General features: G+C 28.8%; 2 protein-coding genes and 1 long non-coding RNA gene across 9 annotated transcripts; 1 reads left to right on the top strand and 2 right to left on the bottom strand.

Annotated features, from left to right (window-relative positions):
- Window positions 1-7,516: 7,516 nt before the first annotated feature.
- LOC145968145 (uncharacterized) lies at window positions 7,517-10,567 on the top strand. Its single transcript, XM_083093418.1, has 4 exons — window positions 7,517-8,116; window positions 8,627-8,746; window positions 9,007-9,093; window positions 9,180-10,567. Exons 1-4 carry the CDS (start codon window positions 8,044-8,046, stop codon window positions 9,320-9,322), a joined length of 423 nt encoding a protein of 140 aa, XP_082949544.1. The 5' UTR covers window positions 7,517-8,043; the 3' UTR covers window positions 9,323-10,567.
- On the bottom strand, window positions 9,930-15,584 carry LOC145968144 (fibroblast growth factor 1). 6 transcript variants are annotated; one of them, XM_083093411.1, is made up of 5 exons: window positions 15,428-15,584; window positions 13,785-14,022; window positions 11,689-11,882; window positions 11,411-11,514; window positions 9,930-10,923 (listed from the first exon to the last, which is right to left on the bottom strand). In XM_083093411.1, the coding sequence occupies exons 2-5, from the start codon at window positions 14,003-14,005 to the stop codon at window positions 10,735-10,737; spliced, it is 708 nt and encodes a 235-aa protein (XP_082949537.1). In that variant the 5' UTR covers window positions 14,006-14,022; window positions 15,428-15,584; the 3' UTR covers window positions 9,930-10,734. The 6 variants fall into 6 exon arrangements, with proteins under 6 accessions (XP_082949537.1, XP_082949542.1, XP_082949540.1 ...); XM_083093416.1 differs by having other exon boundaries at window positions 13,785-14,019; window positions 15,428-15,579; XM_083093414.1 differs by having other exon boundaries at window positions 15,424-15,524.
- Window positions 15,585-16,539: 955 nt separating this feature from the next.
- Window positions 16,540-24,628, bottom strand: LOC145968731 (uncharacterized). Of its 2 annotated transcripts, none has more exons than XR_014437837.1 (4): window positions 24,385-24,628; window positions 18,966-19,322; window positions 18,249-18,417; window positions 16,540-18,069 (listed from the first exon to the last, which is right to left on the bottom strand). It is a non-coding gene; the product is annotated as an uncharacterized LOC145968731 (long non-coding RNA). The 2 variants fall into 2 exon arrangements; XR_014437838.1 differs by having other exon boundaries at window positions 16,540-18,051.
- Window positions 24,629-25,245: the final 617 nt, after the last annotated feature.

Genomic DNA, 25,245 nt, shown 5'->3' with positions numbered 1-25,245 from the left:
GGTACTAGATTAATGATTATAGAACTTGCAGATCATTTATTAAAGTGTAAAATATAAATAATTATAATATAAATAATATAAATAATTATAATAGATTATTATAAATTTATATTTATAATATTCTCATTTTTTATTTAGATATAATATCAAATTAATAAATTATGTTAATCATGTAAGAAATAAAAGGCGCGCGCGTAGCGCGCGCCTGTAGTGTTCTAGTTAATTTAAAAAAAACTCAATCATTATTTTCTATCTGTCTAATTCGCGCGCGTATAATAAATGTGGTAAATAAAGCAAAAATAGTTGTTCGTTTTTATGTTGCTTCGATATCTCGTGCTCGTTAACACTGGAGGTAATTAAAGAGTTAAATCCGGTCCTATTATCTCCTTATTTCTTCTCTCCTTCCGTTTCCCGGCGAACAATGCTTTCCCAGTCTAGCTGTTCCTTTCGCTACTTACTCCATCTGCACGTACGCGTATTATTCGCGAAGCCTAATCTCATTTTCTTCAAAATTCTTTTCGTTTATCTTCCTTATATTTCCCTTGTTCCTTCAATCAGCATCAATCATACTTATGTCCTGTTCTCTCATATTTTCTCGTGCTGTAATTTCGGATCATTTGTTTCATCTCTTCTTATCAATTTGTCTCTCTACCTTTGCCACTTTATTCATCTTTTACTTTTACATCTCTCATCCTTTCGATGTATCTCTAATTTTATTATTCGATCTCAATTTTATTTAAAAAAAACACTTAAAATCGTGTGACAATATTACTTTTTTAACTAATGATTTTCAGGTGCTTTCAATTTCTCGTCGCTTTTCCATATTCCGCTACATCTCTCATTTTCTACTCGTTACCATCGAACTCACTCTATAGATCACGACTAATCTCTGCTTTTTCGGGCTTTTTTTCATCTGACAAACGCGCCAACCAGAAATAAAAGATCTTCTTTCCTTTTTTTCACACCACTCCTCACTTCTCTTCGGTTTCATTATTGCAGGTCTCACACGTCTCCCTTGCTCATCCGCTAAGTGTTGCGTTATTTTTCAGTTTCTACTGGTAGTGAGACAGACGCTTCGTTTAAGCTCCCATTCATCCATCTTCAACAGAATAACGCGCAGGTGGCTTCACGTTTCTCTTCCTTGTTGTCAGGCAGTCTGATAGGAGTTCATCGTTGAGGCAAAATAATGCACAGCAGGTTTTCATTCGTCACTATTGATGAGATTCAGCATAATGTTTGAAATGTTTGTACACGATTTAATATCAATTTAAAAATAAAAAACACAATCTTCATTGTATTACATATCATACATGATTATTAAAAAGATAAATGCGAAACTAAATTTCTTAAATTTTAATTAAATGCATTGACTCTTACTTATTATTTTTATGAATTTTATTTTTTTGAGAATATTTATTATTTATTTAAAAAATTCCTTTCTAATTACAAGCGTAGAATAAGAGACAGACAGTAAAGGGAAACAAAAAAAGATACAAGAAAGAGAAAAACTAGTACTGCGCCGTCAAGTAAATTCTCGACTTTAATGAACGTGCAAAAGAATGCATCTTGAAAATGAAAGTATACATTTTCTAGTTTGGGTCAGTAACTTGCTCCGCGTTTATTTCATAAAATGTACCTTTTATAAAAAATTCATGGAATATCCGGCAAATAGTCATAAAAACTTTGCTATATGCAACGTTTAAAAACAATATGATGAATTAAAATATAAATATTATATTTCAAGAAGATTTTATTTCAAAATAGCTATTATTCTAAGATATCATTTTTCAATGATAAATAAACAAAATTGCAAGAAATTGCGGAAGTTAAAAATATGATATTTAAATATAAATATGTCATCATTTTTAAATTATGCATAATAGCGTTTGTTGATAAATTTCGAGTACAGTAAAAAAGATGTAACAAAATATTTTTACTTAAAAATAAGAGAGAATATTATTATTAATTTAATATGATATATTTTATTTTTTATTTTCTAAAACGAAATTTAGTTTAAAACGTAACGCACTTTTATATATCATTTTCACATATTTTAGAATTAATTACGCACACACAATAATAATTTTAGATAATTTACCGCCATCAAAAAAAATTCTAAAAAATCGCTAGCAAAAAGGTAGATTATATATGAGAAGTAAACTGAAAGTTTGAACACAAAGCGGCGGAAATAGCGATGCGCCGCAATATGGCCTTCTTCCGGTGGATTTTGCAAACACAATTCTTCGGATCTGCGACCGCGTATTTTCCTGAGTATTTCCCGCAAACGAAGATCCAGGTCTTTTTTCTATATTTTTCTCTCTTCCCCCTTTTTTTTCGTACAAACGGAACTTTTCAATTAACATCGTGTTTTCCTATGTAATCGACAATGTTTTTTGTCGAAAGTTTTTTGCCATCGTTATTACAACAAAAAAGACAAAGAAAAAAACTTGCATCGATTGCATAGATATTATTGCACTGTGAATTAAAACGATTGCGCTGTAAAACAGTTTTCAGCAATAAATAAAATACACTTTTATTAAGTAAATTTTACGATTAATATGCATTTTTTATCTATTTATTCAACAATTATTTATTCACTATCAATATTCCATATCCCATGCTAAGTAATAATAATTGAAATAATTGAAAAAATTTACATTAATATACACATAAAATTATTAATGTATGTATTCGTGTATACATATGCATAAAGCCATTATTCACAGGAAATGTTATTTTCGTTTGTGTAAAATATATATTTATTTAGCAAAAGCAACGAAAAATAGAAAAAAAAGAAGATTATAGAAATTTATATTTATATGAAATATTTCTGTTATACATAAAATGTATGTTTATAAAATGTAAAGATATATGTTTTCGTTTTGTATTAAAAGAATCATTGTTTATAAATCTATGTAATATATATTAGAAGATTTTCTATAAAACAATATAGAGAAATATATTTTTGCAATGAGATTTTTTTCATGATATTTTTCAAAAAATAAAATGCAGCATAAAAAAAAACGTTTGCTCTCACAGCTAGCGAATCTTTGATCCTTAAAGATCAACAGAAATTAAAGACGCAAAATTATCCGACCAAGAACAAGACCAAGCTACCATTGAAGCTGTGAAATGCCCGGTAATTACACCGAGTCCACAGTTAAGCTGTTCGTTAAAAATTTCAAATCTTTTCCTTCTTTTTTTAATCCGCAGAATTACTGGAGACAAAAGTTTCAGAATTTAATATGGTGCAAATTTACTGATTGATGATTATTAATTAATATTATTAATTAGTTCTATGAATTCTTTTTTGAATTTTAATACTACGCTTATTATAGCAAAAATTTATTCTCAGTTTATTACTTTTATATAATTAAAAATTTATTTTTTGCGAATATATAAAATTTATTTATTATTTTTATTTAAAAAGATTTATTAATTATATAAAAAAATATTTTTAACAATAAGTCAAAATAATTGAATATATTATAAAGACAAATTTTATGAAAATATTTATATATTGTCGCTAGGTATGATAGAATCAGCTAATGAGAAGCATGAAATTTGATGAAATGAAAGATTATCAGAGTCAATTGATAAATTTCTTAAACCTTAATATATCATATATCTTTTTATAATAGGTTTTTTTTACAATTTCTTGCACAAAATAAAAAAAATTTCCATTATTGAATATCAAACTTTTGAATAAATTTTTACTTCTTATCAAGTAAAGAATTAATTCAAGCAAACATTGTAAGTAATATATAGGGTGATTCTGAACAAACGTTTGTCTTTAAAATATCTGATTGTTACAGTCATCGCGTATAGCAATCAGCTGATCGCGGCGAGTGCCCCACGTAATCGCCTATATCGCGCCGTCCCTACCTACTTCTTGTACTCGTTCCGTAAGTAGTTAACTATTTTCCTTTATAGTATAAAAACTAAGCTCCAGGCAAAATTTTGCAAGAGAAAAAATCGTCTTAGAATTCATTCAAGAATTTGATATTTTAAAGAAAAAAACAAACGTTTGTTCAGAATCACCCTGTATCATAAATAGTGATTAGCATGCTAGTTGCAAGCTTCGAAACTTAATAAATCTTATAAGAGGATTATTCAAGAACATATCGAAGACATGCAGAAGTATTGAAGGTACAAAAGCCTTTAAGAATCGCTTTTGCAGAGGCAATTCTACGTGTCCGTCGCTGTTTCCCAAGAGTTTCGATTCTATCAAAAGTTGTATCGCTATCTCCCTATGTGGCCGTTTACTTTGTCAAAAGTTATAGCTTCAAGTAACGAGTAAGATAGTTCTTCTTTGAGAAGTTATGCCGTCGCATGAGAAGCGCCTGCGGTTTCGTTCCACAATTCATTCTCTTATCAGATCTCTTATCAGATTGAAACGCAAGAATATAGAAAATGTGAGAATACAGAAAATCACACTTCTCATTAATTATAGACTGTTGAACTTATAAGTATTAATCAGTTTGTTTGAAAATAAAATGATATATTAAGATAATATAAATAATAAGTTTTCGCGCATGTAAAGTACCAATTATTAATAAAAAAAATTTAAGTTTTGCAATTTTATTTATTAAAATAATATAAAAATTTAATATATATTTTAAAATATTATTTTTTTATTTTTATATTGTTTTTATAATAATAATATTCATTATTATAATGTAAATGTAATATTAATAATTAGAAAATTAATATTAATATTTAAACATTTAAAAATATAAAGGAAATATGATTTGCATAATTTTGTATACTTAAGGTGTTAGATATATTACACACTTCTAGATCTAATCATAAATTAGATTAAAATCGAGTTATCTGAAATCTACCAGAATTATGTATGTGTAAGTTTAAATAAATTTTATCTCCTTTATCACCATTTAATTTAGATATATGAAGGAAAGAATAAAACGCATGTAAACAATATAATACATTAAATAGAAGAATAAACAACGAAACAATGAATTAGAATAAACAATGCAGATAATTGAAAATTATGCAAATATATAATGAATTTACTTACCAAATACTGATCTACTGCATTGCCATATCATCAAATGCTGCAAAAAAGAATTTGCACAATTAGTTTCTCTTAAAGCAAAAGAATATAAAAATATGTAATATATGAAAGAATCTTTTTACATTTATTTTAATATAATATGTGTATATATATTAACAATAATAATAATATTCGAGTTATTAATTTTTTTTCTACTTTAATATTGTTTTTATATTAATTATAGTAATCTTCATTTAACTAAATATAATATTAAATATAATATATATGATAATATTAATAATTAATTTAAATAAAAATCTAAAATTTAATTTAATTTAATTTAATTATAAAAATATGGTTAAAAGGATAGCAAAATGCGACTATTAAAACAATAAAATTAACATATATACAATAAGTTATATATATCTAATATTTATAATCATAAAGATACAATTAAAATGATAGCAAAATATAAATATTAAATTAATAAAATTTGGTATAATCAAAATTTTATTATATATAATATTTTTTGTGTTTAACAAGATATATTCAACATATACAGGAATAGACAACAATAAAAAAAAGAGAAAGATAGGCAGATATAGACACAAAGAAAGAGATAAAGAGAGAAGAAAAGGAATCAAATAGGCGTAAAGAAAAAGAGAGAAAAAAGCAAACAGAGAATAATAATAATTTAAACATTTTATTAAACAGTAAAATATTAATATTACTTTTTTCTTATTCGAAATTTGTGAAAAGATGAAAAAGCGTGATGCATTTCTCAAAATATGCAATTAGTCTAAATGGATAATAATTAAAATAATTATGTGTAATAATAATAAATAAATAAATTTCTTTACCAGTCGCTGCTTTATCTGTTTTCTAGCTGCACACTTCCGATGGAATTTCACAGAAAAGTCAACGATATAGTGCGATATTATACCAGGCATCCTCCAACATTTTTATTCACCTGAAAAATAGAATAAAGAACACAAATCATTTCAACATCTCGCACTATACATCTTCATCGTAAATCGAATTACGAAAGAATTAACCTCGCATACCTTAATTCGTATAAATGTAACTTATATACATTGTAATTTTAGCTTAGCACTTTCCATAAGATTCCGATATATTTCGCGGATGAAAGAAGATATTCTTAAAGCAAATTAACGAACTATTACCGAGTTAATGAGCGACTGAACATCGAAAAAAAAATGATGAATAATGATTGAAAAACACACCCTGGCGAAAATAAATATCGGAGCGTAAGACGAATGTAAGGAAAGAGTAACAGAAGTGTAAACGAAGCTTCTAGGAGGCGTAAATTGAAACAACGAAACGTAAATGAAGCGTTAACACTTCGTTTACGTTTCGTTGTTTCAATTTACGCCTTCTAGAAGCTTCGTTTACACTTCTATTACTCTTTCCTTACATTCGACTTACGCTCCGATATTTATTTTCGCCAGGGCAGTTAATCGCGATCACATGTACTTCAATTATACACGCTCGGTATTTTTCTACACTCTTCTTCACTTATTTAAACGCGGAATTTTGTATTTTCGACGAATAAAACGAGCTTGTAACGCGGACGAGCTTATTTCGCGTACTTAATGCGACGCGGGAAATGGCGGGAAAGCGTGGAAAGGCGTATCAAACATGGCGACCGATTTGAACGTAGCCCTGCGTCTCGGCGATATGACGTCACATGTCGCGTCTCATACCCGCAGCGAAAAAAATCAGATAAAAAAAATCAAAGCATCCTTTGTCTTTCTCTTTTCCTCTTAAATTCATTTCAGACAATTAATTTTCCCCAATTAATTCGCACACATTCGAAGACAAAATTCCAACACTCTATCATGTATTTTATTATGTAATATATTCTATTATATGCTATATTTTTGATATCGTGTGCGTATTAATATATAGCAAAATTATAATAATCATGTAAAATTATAAATAATCATTAAAGATATAAGTTGTGTAAATTTTATTGACAAAATTCTCTCTTTCGATAATTTATATTTAAAACTTGCAGATTTTAAAACTACACACACAGCATCGCGATCCCTTTATTTATTTACTCACTTTATTTAGGTATGAATTAAGTAAACAAACCTCTCGACGTAGTCGATGATAGTGAACATTTTTTTCTTTGACTTGTCGAAATGTCGATTTAAAACACATTATCGGGCTGTTTGTAAAATTCCTCAGGACAAACGATGATTTACGTGATCGAAACTTGTACAGTACTTATCACACGAACACAAATACACATTGAATGGCGACAGTATCGAGAAACGGTAACTAAATAATTTCTCTAAGAATGAGTTCGAAAATTCTACTCGTGAAGTAGAGTAGCTTCGAATCGACCAATCAGAATGAAGAAATCTTTGCTCCTTTTGTCGCTTCGCTCCACGGATCGAATTTCTGAACGCACTCTAAAAGTCGACTGAGGGCGCTGTTGATGCTGTCATTACGTCAGCGTGACGTCACATCGCCGGACACACAACTACGTTCAAAACAATCGCCACTTTAAATGCGCACTTTCACGCTTTCGCCAACTTTCTGTGTCGTTGCTCTCTCAAAATTACGTGTGTGAAACATCTCTGTTGTATATTCGTTTTATTTGTCGAAAATAAATTCCACGGTTAAATAACTATCGAGAATATTACGAAAACATTGTACTTAATCCTTGCTCTTGTTTCCGGAAAAGTGTGCAAAAATGCCGACATTGTGTCTATCCGGTGCATATAAATTACGATTTTAAATGTCGTAAATGTGAAAAAGTTAAATAAAACGAATTTGATATTTAAATGAAAAAATTATCGAATTGCATAGTAGATTTATCGCAGTGTGGATAAATGATAATTGAGGCCGAAGCCGCGAAGAAAATCGAGATATCTCGATTGGGCTCTCGTGTCCGGGGATCGATAAAGTTGAGTCAATCGCGAGTCGCGTCTTGCGTCAGGTCATCTGTCAGTTGCGTCGCGTGTGATTCCTGGAGATTCTGATCAGCAGACATCGAAATGTCAGCGACGATGACAGCCAAGCTGCAGGATGACATGAATAGCATACCCCTCGCAGATGATGATCCGCAAGGTGAGTATTTGGAATTACCTAATTCGTCTCTTTGGCAGCTGTTGCCGTCCCCTACCAATGACTTATAACCTCAAGCTAGTTTGTTGCGAGCTTACTTTGCACGTCGAGCCCTTATCCGAATCCTAATCTTTAATTAGTGCCATTTATTTGATTTCGTTCGCTTAATCCGCCTGGCCTCCATCTATCTAAGTTGACATTGCATTTGTTGACAGAATGAAAATTAGATCAGCCATATTTAACACCTTGAATGTGTGTACTAAATAGCAATATGTCTTCTTTATTTCTCAGAATCTGATTCTAAGATATGAAAACGCACTAAATAATAGCTGGATCTCAGTATTATCGCTTTCCTTTATATTTATTGATTGTATTTGTTGCTTGCGAATCCTTGGGAATGCTGAATAATTTACATGTTCCTTGCATAATGCAGTTTGTCCTGTGACAATTGTAGCACTTTGATTTTCATTGTGGAGTGATAGTTTGTTAAAGTTATTTCTCACACATTCGTAGTAATAATACCAGAGGAAGAAATCTTGGACAATGCTTCGCATATATCCGATGCGCTAGGAAGAGGACGTAGTATGGATTCTATCCCATCGACATTTACTAACGGGAGCTGTAGTCCAAATAGTAAGCGATATTATTATTGACCTCTTACAATATGTGTCAAAGAAAAAAGTATATAGCTGGTTTTTACATTTTATACTTAATTTAAATGAATATAGTATCTAATATTAATTAAACAGAATCTTTGTTCCTATATCTAAATTTCTTGTCTAATTTTATTATGTAAATTTTATTTAAAAATTATAATTCCAATCTCTTTGATTTTATAAAATTATAGCATAGACAAATTAATAATAGTATAAAAAGATTGAAATTCATTATAGGTTTAGATCCAGATATCAGCCCAGATGAACAGGAGGAGAAAGCTAGACTGATTGCGCAAGTTCTCGAACTGCAGAATACTTTAGATGGTTCGTGTGTATTTTAGAAAAATTTTGTTGCAGATGGATATTTGTATTGATATTTTCTGATATGCAAATATATGTGCTTTATTTAGATCTGTCACAAAGGGTGGATAGTGTGAAGGAAGAAAATTTGAAGCTGAGAAGTGAGAATCAGGTTCTGAGTCAATACATTGAGAATTTAATGTCAGCATCTAGCGTGTTTCAGTCAACAAGTCCTAATACTAAGAAGAAGTAAACAACCAAATTAATTAAATAAATTAGATTAAATTATTAAATAAATTTACAAACCAGCTATACAGAATCTTGAAATAATTATGATTGTTTTGACTTCTTCAAAAGTATGTGTTTAGTGATGCATTTAATTTTTTCATTTAACAAAGGATAATATAAAGCTTTTAAAAATATTGTCCAGTATACGTAGTATTTTCAATTCATCTTTGTTAGTTCGTATACATTTTTTAAAAAAAGCTAAGTATTTCTGATCAAATAATCTACTTTTATATCAGTCAAGTATAATCAAATATCCTTTTAAAATAATCAAGACTATTTATAATGCATTCACTGTGACTGTGACTTGAAAAACACGCTTATAATTATGATTATGTGCACCAAAGAATCTTGCATTTTTACAATTTTTACAAAACATAAATGCTTTGCAAATTTTTAAATAAACTTGCTAAATAGTTAATTTATATACAATACACAAATTTTTTTTATATTTAGGATTAATTAATTTATCTGAAACTAATGCATAATATAATATTAATAATATATTTGTTATAATTTATTGTGTGTGTGTGTTTGAAGTAAATAATATGTAAAATCAAAAAAATTTTAAATAATTTAATAATTATATTTTTTATTATGTTATTTATATATAATATATGCGCTGTCAACTTCAATTAATCAATTTTATATACAACTGATGTATTTCGTTCACACATACATTTGCTTTTTATATACATTTTTAAAAGTTTATCCAATATGCACACTTTACATTTGCAAAGCTGAATATTAAAAAACTTAAAGCTACATATACATTTCGTCGAAATATCTCTTGTTTTAATACAAACTCTTGCTTGAAAGTTTTGACATATTTATTATATATATATGCATTGTATGTAGATGTACAAAAGAGATAATATTGTAATAATTATATATATTACAATACGCTGTAATCGATGACATATGAAAAATTGATATGCTACATATATAGTATACGTTATGAGCAAGATGCGAGCTAGTTTGCTATTTATGATGAAAAGTTGATTTTACACGAGTTGATGCATGTGCAGTCATCTTGCTTGTAAGCGTATCGAGTCGACATGATTGATGCATAATAATATATATTTACTGCAAATGAAAAACTGCGACTTGCGATCGAGTTTCAGTTTGAGGGCACAAGCAGAATGCACAATTCCAAATTATCCCATTGTTGAGTGAAACACAGTGTTATAATAAACATTATATTCTATTGGAACGTGTTGTATTCGATCAATGCCTCGTTCGAATGAATTTTTTATCGAGCAGAACCATCTTTTTTCTCATGAAACACTCATTCATCACTGTCCTGGATTCCTTTTCTGACTAGTTAATTTATAAATGAGTAAAATATAAAAAGTATGTCTGTGTGTGTTCTTTCCTCGATTAATCCTCTTGGATAGCCGAAAATTGTATTGCTTTTTGTCCCCAAGATGTTTTCGGTCCCGGCTTTGCTCGTCCATTCTTCTTTATCCCTATCCACCATCCATAATGCACGTATTTGCGCGATCGAAATGCATCATAGGAACCAATAGTCCACTGTTCCCATTCAGTATTATCGTTGCTCATATTTACCTGAAATCATTTATAAGAAATAAGTCATATACAAATCTATGATTTTAATTATTTTCAAATTTTTATTAATAAATATTTGGAAAATCAATTTATCAATTACATAAATTGCGTTTAAATAATTTTCACTACCTTTAACAAACTTAAGTAATTCTTTTAAATAATTTTATAACTATTAAATTAATAATTATGCTGATTATTATATTTTTATTATTAAAAATAGAATTAGTTTTGTTATCAAAATTGTGAGAAAATTAGGTTGAATAAAGTCATTGAAATAATCTTATAGAATTATGTAGAATTTTTTTACTCACGGTACAATAGAATGCTATATATAAAATTGTGGATATAAATTGTTGCACAACATGTTATGCTCCATTTTTCTTGGTAATAAAAACCTTTTTCATGTAGCAATCCGTACAAAAGGCTTATACTACATTTTTATATAGGCAATATACTTTTCTCTCCATATTTTATATTCATATCTTACCTCTCCGTATAATCGTCCTTTTTTATTAAATGCCAGATAGAGCCTCGTTTCGATGCTTTGTATTCTAATAACACCGAAAGATACCGGTGTTACGTGAAGCAGAGCTGCACAAATATAAATTCTTACAAAAATAATAATTTATAATTAAATATAATTTATTAATGTTAATGATAATAATGATAATAATAGTTGTAGCTATAAAAATAGTATTGTAACATATCTTAAGTCTTTATTTTACGTCATTACTCCGATTAACATGTCATAATAAATAGAAATACCGTGCGACTCTTTGTTGTCAGATAATCCTCGGACACGTCCCGATGGTGTAATTGCCAGATGATACCCTGTTCGACAGTACAGTTTTATTATCCCACAATTATAGACAGGATTTTTCGCTGGCTGTCGGGGATCCCATATTACGTATGGCGTATATTTACGTGGTTTGGAGTTGTGTTCGATGTTACGCGGTGTTCTATAATTACAATTAGATAATGACCCATAAATACCTACGTATAGTTACATGTTACGTAACAGAAAGAGAAACAGAAAAAGAATATTTTTTATGCAAAAGGAGTTACGTTACTATAAAAAGAACATAAATGAACATAATGAACATAATTAAACGATAAATAAAAAGAACAGGATATATATATCTATTTGTAAACGTATTTATCATCACACACATACATAAAAAAAAAGTATATGAGAACTAATAAAGATTATGTTAATTAAGGACACATTTGCAGTATGGCAAATTAGTTTTGTAATTACGGCGAGCATGAAACAAAATTACTTGAAAGATAAAAATTATTGCGTTTTCAGAAGAGGACTCTTAGGAATAAAAGAAAATTGTAATAACCTGTTACTTGTAATTAACAGAATTCGCATGAAATATGAATATAATAGTACTAAATTAATATTTCATTGTATGTGATATTTTTTTCGAGCCTTTAAGTATATTGTGTCGTGTACGCTGTCAGTTGATGGAATTGTCTTTGCCTTCATGAAGGGTGTTCACACCGTTATATAGATGCTGGAAAATATATAGGTCGGCCGATTTTTCAGGTCAGCAAGCCTCGTGAATGAAGCGCATCACGCTCTGTACTGTAAACGCTCGCGCACTTCGTTAATTTTAAACCGATTCTCGAGGGGAGGAAACGAAATGTCAATAGGCTTTGTGCGAGAGTTACGCGAATAGTTAGGCCGCCGTCATCAGAAAGATAAAGCATTAAAGCAGTTAATTTTACATGGCTTCGTATATAAGCCGTGCCCAATAAACCTTTTGCGCAAACAAAATTTACTCTCACGCGAAAATAAACGTTATATTCACAAACGAAGCTACATGTATTTTTATTTTATTTATTGGTAAATGTAATTTATGATTAATGTATAAACTTTCATTCGCACAAAGAAAGAATGAATTTTTGTAATTCTGTTTTTTCTTTTTTCTTTAAAGAAATTTCACAAGTAATTGCAAAAAAGGCATATTTAATCTATTAATTTTTATTTAATAGCATATTTTGTCTTTATTTATTGCTTATGTCACTCCTATTTATTACTATAATTACTTAATATTTTTCAAGATATCAAATTAAAAGAGATATCCATTTTATAAATTTCCAGATTATCCATTATATTAAAGCATATCATCAAGTTACTAACAAATTAAAGTTTATTAATTATTTTTTTAGCTATTATATAGGTATTCTAAAAACTTCTTTTATGCAATGCAAAATTTTTTCTCTAATAGAATAATAGAAAAAAAAAAGATAATTCCTTTTTGTACTTGCGAGAGGGATGAAATTCCATTTCTATTCGAGCGGTGCAAATTGCATCTCGCCAGATTCGTCAGAATGTCGATCATAATTTCGCACGTCATGTTATAGCGGGAATATTGCTGAATTCACGGGAAATTGTAGTCGCGATACCACGTACGACACTATGCTCGTTTGATACCGTTAATAACACAAACTACACCTAATGCATCTGCTGACCCTGTGGCGATATGGAGCAGAAAGTTAATCGAGTCAAGTGATCAATGAATGTACATTATAACGTTGGAGGGCGACTAGGTAGACAAACGTATTTGCCGTGTATCCAGTGTCGGCGAGACATTTTACCTTGTCCCATTAATTATGCTAATCCGTTCATTTACGCGAATTACACATTTCTAGGAGATTCGCAGATGAAATACAAGGGAGATGCATTTCATCAGAGGAAGCTAACTATTATTATTTTTCGCTGAGCAGACGGTAATTTCTGTATTTTACGTTGGGATATTTTTTTAATTACACTCTTAAATATGCAAAATTTAATTGTATGCGTGTGACGCGTATATTTTCAATTTAATTATATATCTAGATGATATTATTACCCGTTCCCGTCAAAGGTGACGGTCGTGGTCGAAGGTCTTTTAGTTTCCCTCTTCTTCCGAACATCGCGAGCGATTTTCTTCCCATTTTCCACTACATCGTCGTCTTCCTGAAGAGATAGTTCCGTGTCATAGCTATCGTCACTGCAACTATCGTCGATATCGCTGCACTCCTCGTCGCATGTTGGTGCTTCTAAATTCTCGTGAATCCAACGCAAACTCATTTTCGGTTTCCTTGCTGCTGCATAAATTCACAGACACATATTTACACCGCACATTTGGTATTAAATGTGGCCATTTAATTTACTTCGCTAACACTAAAACCGCACTCGATGCGGTTGTCATTGACCAAGAATCATCATAGCCACATTTGCGGCTAAGTGTGAGATGTAACTATGGATCATAATAAATGTATATTTATGATCTGCTAGATTATACATCGACTGTAATAAAAAATATGTAAAAAAATTCGACGACAGCTCTAACGTATAAATTTGATGTCATTTTTGATGTCAAGTTGTCAAGGATGATCACGTGTTAAAAAAAAAAAAAACTTTCTTAATTACATCAATCGTTATATCACACCAGAGGATTAAATCTATATAATGATTTTTATTCTAAATTAATATATTATAAAATTAATGTATTGATTTATCAATGAAATCGTATTTAATTTCATTTTTTTCAATTTACCCAATAATATGAATATTTCTATTACAATTGCAATACGTATTTTATTATTTGTATTTTTTAATTTGTCTGACAGCTATTGATATATTAATTAAAATGCTACAATTAAAATTTGCAGAAATTTTTCATTTTTTTGTTATTTTATAACTTGTTTCTTATATGAATCTTTTTGAAATTAATATCTCTTTATAAATAATTTGATAAAAGTAACTTAAATATGCGCTATAATCATTTTATCAGTAAAATCAAGGTTTTAACACTCTGGAATAATGCTATATTCGAGAAAAAAGATCTATGAGATAGTAAATGAAATTTCTCTCTCTCTCCCTCTCTCTTTCTCTCTCTCTGAATGTTGGGAAGCACCCACGCGTGTGAAATATTTTTTATTCAGAACAGGAGCAAGCATTATAGTGTCCGAGATTTAACGGTGGTCTCGGTCTACTAGTGGCCATGCGTATCGAGTGTGCAGATAATTGCGCATCGAGACGTACTTACGCATCAATAACTAATTCAATAAGAGCAGAAATACGTTAGGCGAATTAAGCACAACGAATTCAAGAAACGCAATTATCCAGAAATATACATACTGCAATTATGTTAATATAAGTCTTCTTCGAACTTGACACATTAATAACAGCATACGCACTATAATTATTTACAGCAGACACAAGTTACATCGCATTATTTACAAGAGAAGCACTAAATATCGAATATATTACAATATTTTTTTCACACGTACACCTACATGTATCGTATAAAATACTTTGAAAAATTAGATGGAGATAAGACTGGAGGATAAATTCTGTCGAACTTTGTTCACATAATCGAGAGCAGAGTAGAGAGTGAATTTTTTCTCGATCACACGACACTTTAGATAGATCCGACGAAAAAAGCTGATCTCTTTCGCGCGCACGAGGATGCGTCAAGCTTTGATGATCGTGCAGGCACCCACCTACCTGGAAGTTCCACGTTTATTACGCGACTGAGCCCGATTCTCTGGTGGCTCGTCGAATAATAGCAGACATGACGCCGGCCTACTGACAGTCACCGCCGTCGGCGTCGGCGGTCTGCAGATTCCTGGTGGAACGATTTAAAAATGGAGCACGCCTTCGAGCGCATGCACACACGTCTTTTTTAAAACCCTCTTTAGAGAGCCACCATTAATCATTAGACGTTCTGGAGATATTATTTTAATAATGTTCCTCGTTGAGAAATCTTTGATCTTTTAATCATAAATTCCGCGTCACTCATGATTTAGCTTTCAATAAAAGTACTGATAAGTTGAGATTCGAATTTTTTAATAATTCTTTTTTTACAATTTATCATATTATCACATCATTAAATTTTGCTACAGTAAACAAATTAATCTGTGCATTTTTATATACAGAAATATATAGGATATATAGTATATTATGACATTATACAGGATATATAGTGTATTATGACATTAATTTGTTTGAAATTCTCTCTCTGTCTTTTTCTCTATACATATATATATATATATTCATGTATATAAAATGCACAGATTAATCTGTTTATTGCAACAAGATTTAATAATTTTAATAATATGATAAATTGTAAAAAAAAAGGATATTCAAAAATTCCAATCAACTTATCAATACTTTCTATATATATATATATATATATATATATATATATATATTGTTTTATTTGAATTGATATATAAGTGGGGAGAGAGAATATATCTATAAATGTATAAATTTGCAATTTATATAATACCTATTCAAAGAATTGCAGTATTCTAGTTTACCAGCGCCATTTTGATAATACAAAATATTGGTAACATTTTTGCGTATATATTAAAAATATTAGATATGTGTTAAATTTGAAATATGTAACAATAGTATAATTCTTTCAATAATTGCAAATTCGTATCATTATTAGATATTTTCTTTGCATACTTTCTATTGATATTTACAGATGGCGAAGCAGGTATAACCGCAATTCTATAGAATAGAATAGATGATGAAAAATAAAGATCTGAAGCTGAATTTAATCGATTGACAACATTTTTATGATACAATAAATATCTCCAGTTATATGCTATTTTCTTTATATGATTAATATTAAAATATTTGATACTAAAACTTCAAAAATTTTTTAAATATATGGATATATTGTACGTACATTACTTATATATTATTTCTTTCTACATTTTTTATTTTGTGTATTTTTTATTGTCTGTAATATAAATAAGAAGAATTAATGCTACAGATTTAATACTAAAATCTTTTTAAACATTAATTTAATACTAAAATCCTTTTGAACATTAAATTTTAGCTAAATTGAAACTAAAAGAAAAAAAGAAAAAGTAATTTTTAAGACATAATATTTTAGTTCATTGAGAATTTTTCTAAAGTTCATGTAACTATTGACATATATTAAAATCCAAATAATAGCCCAAGAAATTTTATTCCTGATTGACATATGACATGTAAAACATAAGCATGATTCTAATACCCCTGCTTGCGCTGTTTTAATCAACGATAAGGTCGTCGTTCCCTCAGAGTTCACTCTATTCATAGTTATATCTGCAGGGATTGTTATGGCTATCGATCGAATGCAGGGCACTTCGATACACTATTCGTACAATTAATAACGACCAAGCACAGCATACGACACTATTGCATCACAGCAGGATAATAAACTACGTGTGGTGCATTAATCCTTTATAGAGTGTTGCAATTTTCACTGTAGACAACTACAAGAAGTAGTTAGGTATCAGTTTTAGTAGACTCATAGGTCACGCAATATTTACATAAAACGGTTGATCAATTTTTGTAAATCTGCAATCGTCAAAGTAACGATAACACATACAGCTCGCAAAACTTTTCACATGGTTCCATTCAACCTATTAAAAATTGTTCACAAAATTGTTCACAATTGTATACGTTACGTTCGCATATATCGCCATTGTATATGATACATTTCAATATATAGAGACTGTCTTTATTATTATTATTATTATTATTATTATTATTATTATTATTATTATTATTATAGGATCTATAATAATAATACAGAATTTATAATATAGAGCATAAATTCTGCAATAAAGAGGTTAATTAACATTTGCTATAAATTAATAAAAAAAATTTCAAATATTTATGAGAAAGAATATAAAATATTTTTTAAGCTTATTGTTTAATTTATAAATTAAATATTAGAAATATGAAATAAATTATGGATTTTTTATATTTTATGTATGCTATAAGATATGCTTCAAATATATATATGAATTTGTAATATATATATAATGTGCAACATCCTTCTTTATATACATAAATTAGCAAAAGTTATTATAAAAGAGATATTATTAAGATAAATAAATATATAAATATATATATTGTATATATTATATGTATATAAATATACTATAACGCATCTTCCTTCTTGTAGATTATGCTTGCAAGAATGCATAAATTCGTCGAAGCGTTGAATCAAGCGGCGTCCACAAAGAGAGCAACTCCATGACAGTGTCTATCATTACCATACTGTCGATGGATAGCTCTCTTCATAGCGAGCGCTCCATCCCTCAGTTTTGAATTTCTTTCCATTTCTATTTCATTAATATTTCCTTGATAGCATAAAAAGATTATAACATATATAACAAATATATATATTGAATAGAAAATAAAAAAACTAGACAGAAAAAGTATTTACATAAAAGTCTTTAAATATTCAAATGGAGTTACATATTTTATATTAATCGCATTATATAGACAGAGAGAGAATTATACTCAGAATATTACTCACTTCTTATGTAACATACTCGAAGGAACTTTCTTGAAGAAAAAAGTCTATTTACTAGATCCAATAAATTTTGCGCGATAACCGTTATCACGCGAAAGTCATTATACACAATACCGCAACAGTATCATAAGACAAAAGCCCTGAATAATCTCATCAGCAAGGTTTTAACCTGCTGAATAAAAAAAAGATGAATAGATTGAGTCCTATTTTTCTGAAATATTTATATTTGTTTTATAATGATTCTTAAACACAAAATTGAAGAATTAAAAATAAGAATTAAGAAAAGAGACTAAAGAAAAGACAAAATAAGAATTTATTTTGTCAGCATTATACAAAATATAACAATATAATATAATATTAAATATATTATATTATAGTTAGATTGTTATAATATAATATTGAATATTATATATATATATATATATATATATATATATATATATATATATATATTTCAAGACATTTAATATTTTTCGAATATGATTTTTTAGAAGCTAAACTCTCGAGAATCAATCTTCAACTTTCAATTCTCAGCTCTCTTTATCTCTCTCAATTCTTGTTTTCTAATCTTCTAGTTGTCTAATCTATCGTGCATACTTTTATTACTTTTTAAAAATCGTCTATTAATTATATAATTTCTTATACTATTTCATAATTATTTTCCATAATCTCATGCATTTTAATGTTACTTTAATGTCTAAAATTCAATGATATACGTACTGCAATATATCTGCTATGCAAATGACTAGCTTCCATTTGCAAAGCTCATCATTTTTGCCTCATTTGTAATGCACCAACCAATATTAGCGACCTGCTATCAGTATAGCTGATCCGCAATCTCGATTCGAGGAAGAAGAAGGTAGCCTCTCACGCAAAAGTGTAGCTGCTCCAACTTAGCGGCATGACTTGTTATCAGGAAGGTGCGAGGAGCCTCTTCCTCTTTAGCGCCGCCATCTGATTGCATCGCAAACATAACCGCTTTGCTACCAGCTCGTGCCACGACTTGTTAACACATCCTTTTGGCCGACCAACAATGCCGCGAAGCACGCTTGCGAAATTGCAAGCAGTTCGGTGCCCCTTAAAATTAATCGCCGAATTAAATATGGCTCTTTTTTTCACGACGCTTTCCTCTTTATCGAGACACAAAAATTTCATTTAAAAGCTACAAAATTTTTTCTAATAATTCAATAATTGTGCCTCTATTATTTTTGATATTGTTTCAATTTGTCATAATAATTCAATTCTCGTAATAATTAAATAATCGCGATTCTGTTGTTGAGAAATTTAAATGTCAAAAATTTACATATCAAATAATTTACATTGTAATAATGCTTTCATTATAATATACATAATTCATCTTTGTCTACATGTGTAAAAGAATAAGATTCATATTTTTTTCTGGGCAATGAAATTGCAAGGTGGTTAGTATTCGATGGTCGTAAGATTCCGGAGACGTGCCAACTTCGCGTCACCCGTAATTAACGTGTTTCAACTAATCCATGTACAAACCTGTACGACATAAACGAATGTCGTGACGACGTTCCCGATGGAAGGAGCAAGATCTCTGCGTTCTATTTACTCAGATGACATTTCTACCACAGTTACAAGCAACTGCTTAAACAATCGTTGATTTGGCAATTGCAGTGTGAAAGATACTGAAATTTGAGACTTTAAAGCATTCTCATAGCTTTCACGCATTTTTTTTTATTTTATATTAATTTAAATGTAAAAATATATATTGGGGGATTTAATTGTATTACTAATTTCTTTAGTGTTGAAATAATTTTATAATATATCTTTTATAATATAAATAAATATTTTTATAATAAAACTTATTTATATAGATAATCAAAGATAAAATGAGGTGTCAATAAGATGCTCTCCGATAACGATATAAAATGATTTTAAAAATTGTAAGATTTTACGATATTCTGTGAAATAATAATATCTTAGAAGAAAATTTAGATATAATCAATTTTTTCATAAATATAAAAAGTTAATTTGAATATTACTAATTTCGAAATTAATTAATAAACTATTACGTTCACAATTTGGAATGTTAGCCCATGTTTTCTATCACTGATAAACGCGCGATGAAACCTACAAGGTATCGTCTTTGAAAGCCGCGATTGCACCTTATCAGCGAGCGATGTGATAAGATGATAACGAAACGAGTCGCTCGTTATTACCGAAAATCCTCGGTAACCTCGGCAATATAATTCCCGAGCAGTAAATTTTAATAAATTTCGCTCACGTAGCATTTTCGCTCACCGGGATACATATTTTGCGGTCGCAATTGCCAGCAGCCTGCATTAATTACAATCGCGTTAATTTACAAGTGGCTGCACGTCTTCTTCGGTAGTTTACACGCTTGCATTACGTAACCGATTTTAGTTCATCCGTAGTCGGCATTTTTTCTTCTCGTCTCGCTTGCGGTAGACAATATTTTTCTATTATATCAAAGCACGAGATCGTGTCGCAACGTTTTCCTTTTTTTCCAACGAAATAACGAAGCCGTAGAAACTTCGGAATCTTACGAGTGTGTACGATCTCCGTGTACGTTAATTAATAGATCATAATTAATAAATCCTAATTGAATCGAATCACCTATATTAAATTAACGAGGGAGCAATTATTGAACGCATTGTTATGTATTTCGACGCGATATATAATTGAAACGATTTTATGATTGATACAAGATGATCATAGTTAAAATTTTCAATTGATGATGCAATATATTTTATGCAACTAATCGGGCTTATGCGAGCGTTCACGACGAAATCTTATCTTCACTGACGAATTATTTTCGAGAAGACTCGCAAAGACTGCTGTAAAACTGTCCCACTACGAGATAAAAGAAGTAAAATGAAACAACTCGATAATGCGAATTACGTCGCACTTGCTCTATTTATAAAATGTTTTACAATTTATAGAAAGAAAATCTAAAAACTGATAAATAATTAATAACATTAAGATACATGTATATGTTTACAGATATATATCGTTTGTTGAAAAAAATAATAGCTTTAATTATCAGCATTAAATAATCATTATGGCTTAAGACTTTATTTGTTAAAGTAATTAAAAATGTGAAATAATTAAGTTTTCTTCAGAAAATTCTGAAAGCTTGTCTATTTTTACAGAATTTTTTGTTTTGGAAAACATTTAATTATTTTGCATTGTCATCCATGATTACGGCCGTAATTGTCATATGATATCGATAGCATCTACAGAGCCATGTTTGATTTAGCTATCAAATTAAAAAGAGTGAGTGCCATGATATGATATATAGTATATCATATAGTATATTATACACTAGAAAATACATTTAGATAAATTTTAATTCTTGAAAATAAGAGAATTTTTAAATATTTTAACAATAATATCTGTTACGCTTTATGCTTTTAATAAAAAGATTTTCAATATATATAATTTCATTATATGATATTTCAAATTAGTGATAAAGTATGATAAAGTACAAAGTTATAAAAATGTATTAATAATAATAAAGATTAATAACTTTTTTCGTAAAATATGAGAAAAATAGCTATTATCTAATTACCATATAATGTTACATTATATCAGGGATATATATTATAGATATGAATAATGAATAATTTTAATAATTAATTATAATTATATACGTATATATAATCATTCAGAGTTAATAATATTGTTAAGTTTTAAATTATTAGTATTAATAAAATTAATTGAGAAAACACATTAGTAAGTATTAAAAATCAATTTTAATATTTTTATAAGACATTAAACTTTAAAAATTTAAAAATCTTTAAAAATCATTTGTGATTCATGCATTATGCCTTAAATGTTTTATGTTTTACTCTGCTTGTATATGTGTGTATTATGCATACAAGTAGTTTATATTTAAACATATCAATAATATATCCTGGGAAATATAAAATAAAATAAAATAATCAGTATATATATATAATAAAAACAAGCACAAATTTTATAATTTCATATTTTATATATAAAAAGAATCATAAATTTTTATAAGAAATTATATACATATAATTTTTAAAATTTTTTATTTTGATAAAAACGCATAATATAAAAAATGCATTTTACAAAAGATTTAATTATGTTTCTTTGCAATTATTTTAAAATGATTAATTTAATTGATATATGTATTATCATTATACGAAATTTTAAATACAAATTTGAAAGAAAAGAAAGCTGTATTATGATATCGATTAAAGACATTTTTTTTTAATATTAGAAATATTGTTGATTTAACTTTACATTATTTGAAAAGTCGAGAGATAGATCCAATTTTTCATGTTTAATAATATTCTAAATTTATGATAAGCAATTATTTTGTTACGCAAAATGTTCGTAATGTTTTTATATAAATAATAAAGTTTGTGCATCAAGTCAGGACTTTTACAAACTTATATCCAAATTGATGACCTAATAGGTTTGATACCATAATGGAAGGTTACATATTTATTTGCCTGTTAATTTTATACATTCATTATCGATCATTTTGACATTTTCGCCTTCACCGAACATTAACGAGTCGTTAAACTATAATGATTCATCGCACGAAACCAACAAGAAGCACATTTTTTCCTTTAAATATATATATAGAAAGTTTTTTAATAAATATTCTATTATTTTATTTTGTTAAAACGTCAAATTTTTAATATAATTAATATATATGCAATCTTCTATAAAAATAAGAAAAAATACAGCTTACTGACTGCAGGTTGCAAGTTTTTTAAAATGAATATAATGAATAAAACTTATGTTAGAAGAATTATTAAAATTATTATCTATATTAGCTAAATAGAAAACATAATATTTGTATATACACTAGAACATTAAAATATTATTTTATTTTTTACGTTACATATTTTATACTATGTTTAATAAATAACGTTATTGTACATATTTTTGTGAATATATTCTTTACAATTACTATTTAATTATTATATAATAATTTTAATATTTCGTATAATTTTTCTATGTCTATTATAAATGATTTAAAGTTTCATTTAGATAGCATAAAAATTTTTTTATTTTATTTCTATTTTGATAAATTTCAAATGAGTAGTAGATACGGGATTAAATACATTCATTAACAAATTAGAATTTAATTTATAATTGTCAATCAATAATATATAAATATTTGATTTTAATTTTGATTTTATATGCATTATACTAATAATGGAGCAAACGTTATTGATAAGAATCGAGTTAATTAATTATATTATTAATGTTTTTGCCTATTTTTGGCAAATATTATCGTTAATTGTGTCTGACAATACTGCAGAAAAAAAACGGTATCTACTTTGAATCTAATCTAGAAATGCAATAATTTATGCAAAATAAAAATTAAAAATAATTTCTCTTTAACATCTATGGTTTAAAGTTATCTTAAAATTTATTTTACCAAGAAATCCTATTTGTAATTAACTTAGAAAATCAGAAATTTGTTTTTCCGATCAATTAAATATATAAGTTCAATGTGCACACTTTTCAGTTTGATATATATATAATTATAAACGCAATAATTGTTATAAAGTTATCTCTTTTTTTCACGTCGGATATTAAGTCAGTCGCAATTAAACGGTTCCGGTAAAAAATATTTCGGCATCATTACGGTTGACATGCACATATCTCGAAATTATCATCTCCATAGACCGATGAATATTAGTGACGACCTCGCGTGTTACGTAATGAAAGTGGAGCGTACGTTTCGTGTTGCCCGAACGCACAATTGTTCCGTTGAATTTGCACATGAAAAGACAAATACGAGCAAGTGGGAAAATTTATTTTCAGAAATAAAAGAGGGCACCGGTTTCGTGAACTCGTGAGATATTATGAGGAAATCGAAGGTGCAATCAATTTTATCGTAACGATATACTGATCGATATCTATCTTCATCCTACACTCTCACATTTTCCAAATCATATGGAAATCTAAAAGACTTATGAAGAATAAATGAAAAATATGTATGAATAGAAATTGGAATGATTTTTTAAAATATATTTAAATATATATTTACATTGTTCCGTGCATTCGTTTCGAAACACTATTAAGTTGTTGGCGCCATCCATTCCGATTTCTAAACCAATCCCGATGAGGGACCATTGATGCAATCCATCTAGCTTACCTGAAAAAATTTGATGGAGCCGCGGAATTAATCACCGCGCTGCGGTGGATCCCCAGTTTCCGGTGGACTTTCGGATGACGATGATCGGCGCGATACCAGGGCGTTGATCGCGGTCGGCGATACGGCGAAAAAATTCACGGCGAACGACTTGACGGAATGAACGGACGGAGGAGGTTTAAGAACGAGTGACGTGGACATCCCACAGCGTCGACTCATATACTCTACCCGCGCTGATCTGACGTCACGGGCGCGTTCCTTATCAGCCAGAAGGTTCAACACCTGTAAAGTCCACACCTGTCGGCGGCGAGCTTAAGCATCATCGGAAACACGCCCAGCTCGCTCAACGACGACGATGATGGTGACGAAAAGCTTCTCGTGAAGCGCCACCCGCTATTCGCTGGTATACATCCGGTATTCACTTTAATGACACTTCACTTTCGTCATTTAGAAATATATTTAAGTATCTATACTTTTCTAATATTTTAATTTTTCATTATTTTTAACTAATTTTAATTTTTTATTATTTTTAACTAATTTTAATCTTCTATTATTTTTTAATATTTTGTAATATCAAACAAGAAAGGAAAAATGTGTGTGATCACAGCCATCTAGATATCAAAAGTCATAAATTAGACAGCTATAACATTTAAATATTCACTTAAGAATGTTTACAACAATAAATATGTAAAAAAATGAAATATGTACGAAAAACATGTATGTTATAAATTTTTGAAAATTCAAACGCATTGTAAACAGATTGATCATGTAGGAAAATCAAACACCTATACTTTTGACTATTAATCGTCTTGTACAAGAACAAGAATTAAAGACGATGATGGAACTTGGCGATTGATCAGAATA

This window comes from Camponotus vicinus, unplaced genomic scaffold, assembly GCF_025532165.1.
Source record: "Camponotus vicinus isolate PSW18456_S1 unplaced genomic scaffold, iyCamVici1.0 SCAF_3, whole genome shotgun sequence".
Lineage (NCBI taxonomy): Eukaryota > Metazoa > Arthropoda > Insecta > Hymenoptera > Formicidae > Camponotus > Camponotus vicinus.
The sequence above is the reverse complement of the archived record's forward strand: the minus strand, read 5'-3'. Positions and strand labels throughout refer to the sequence as shown.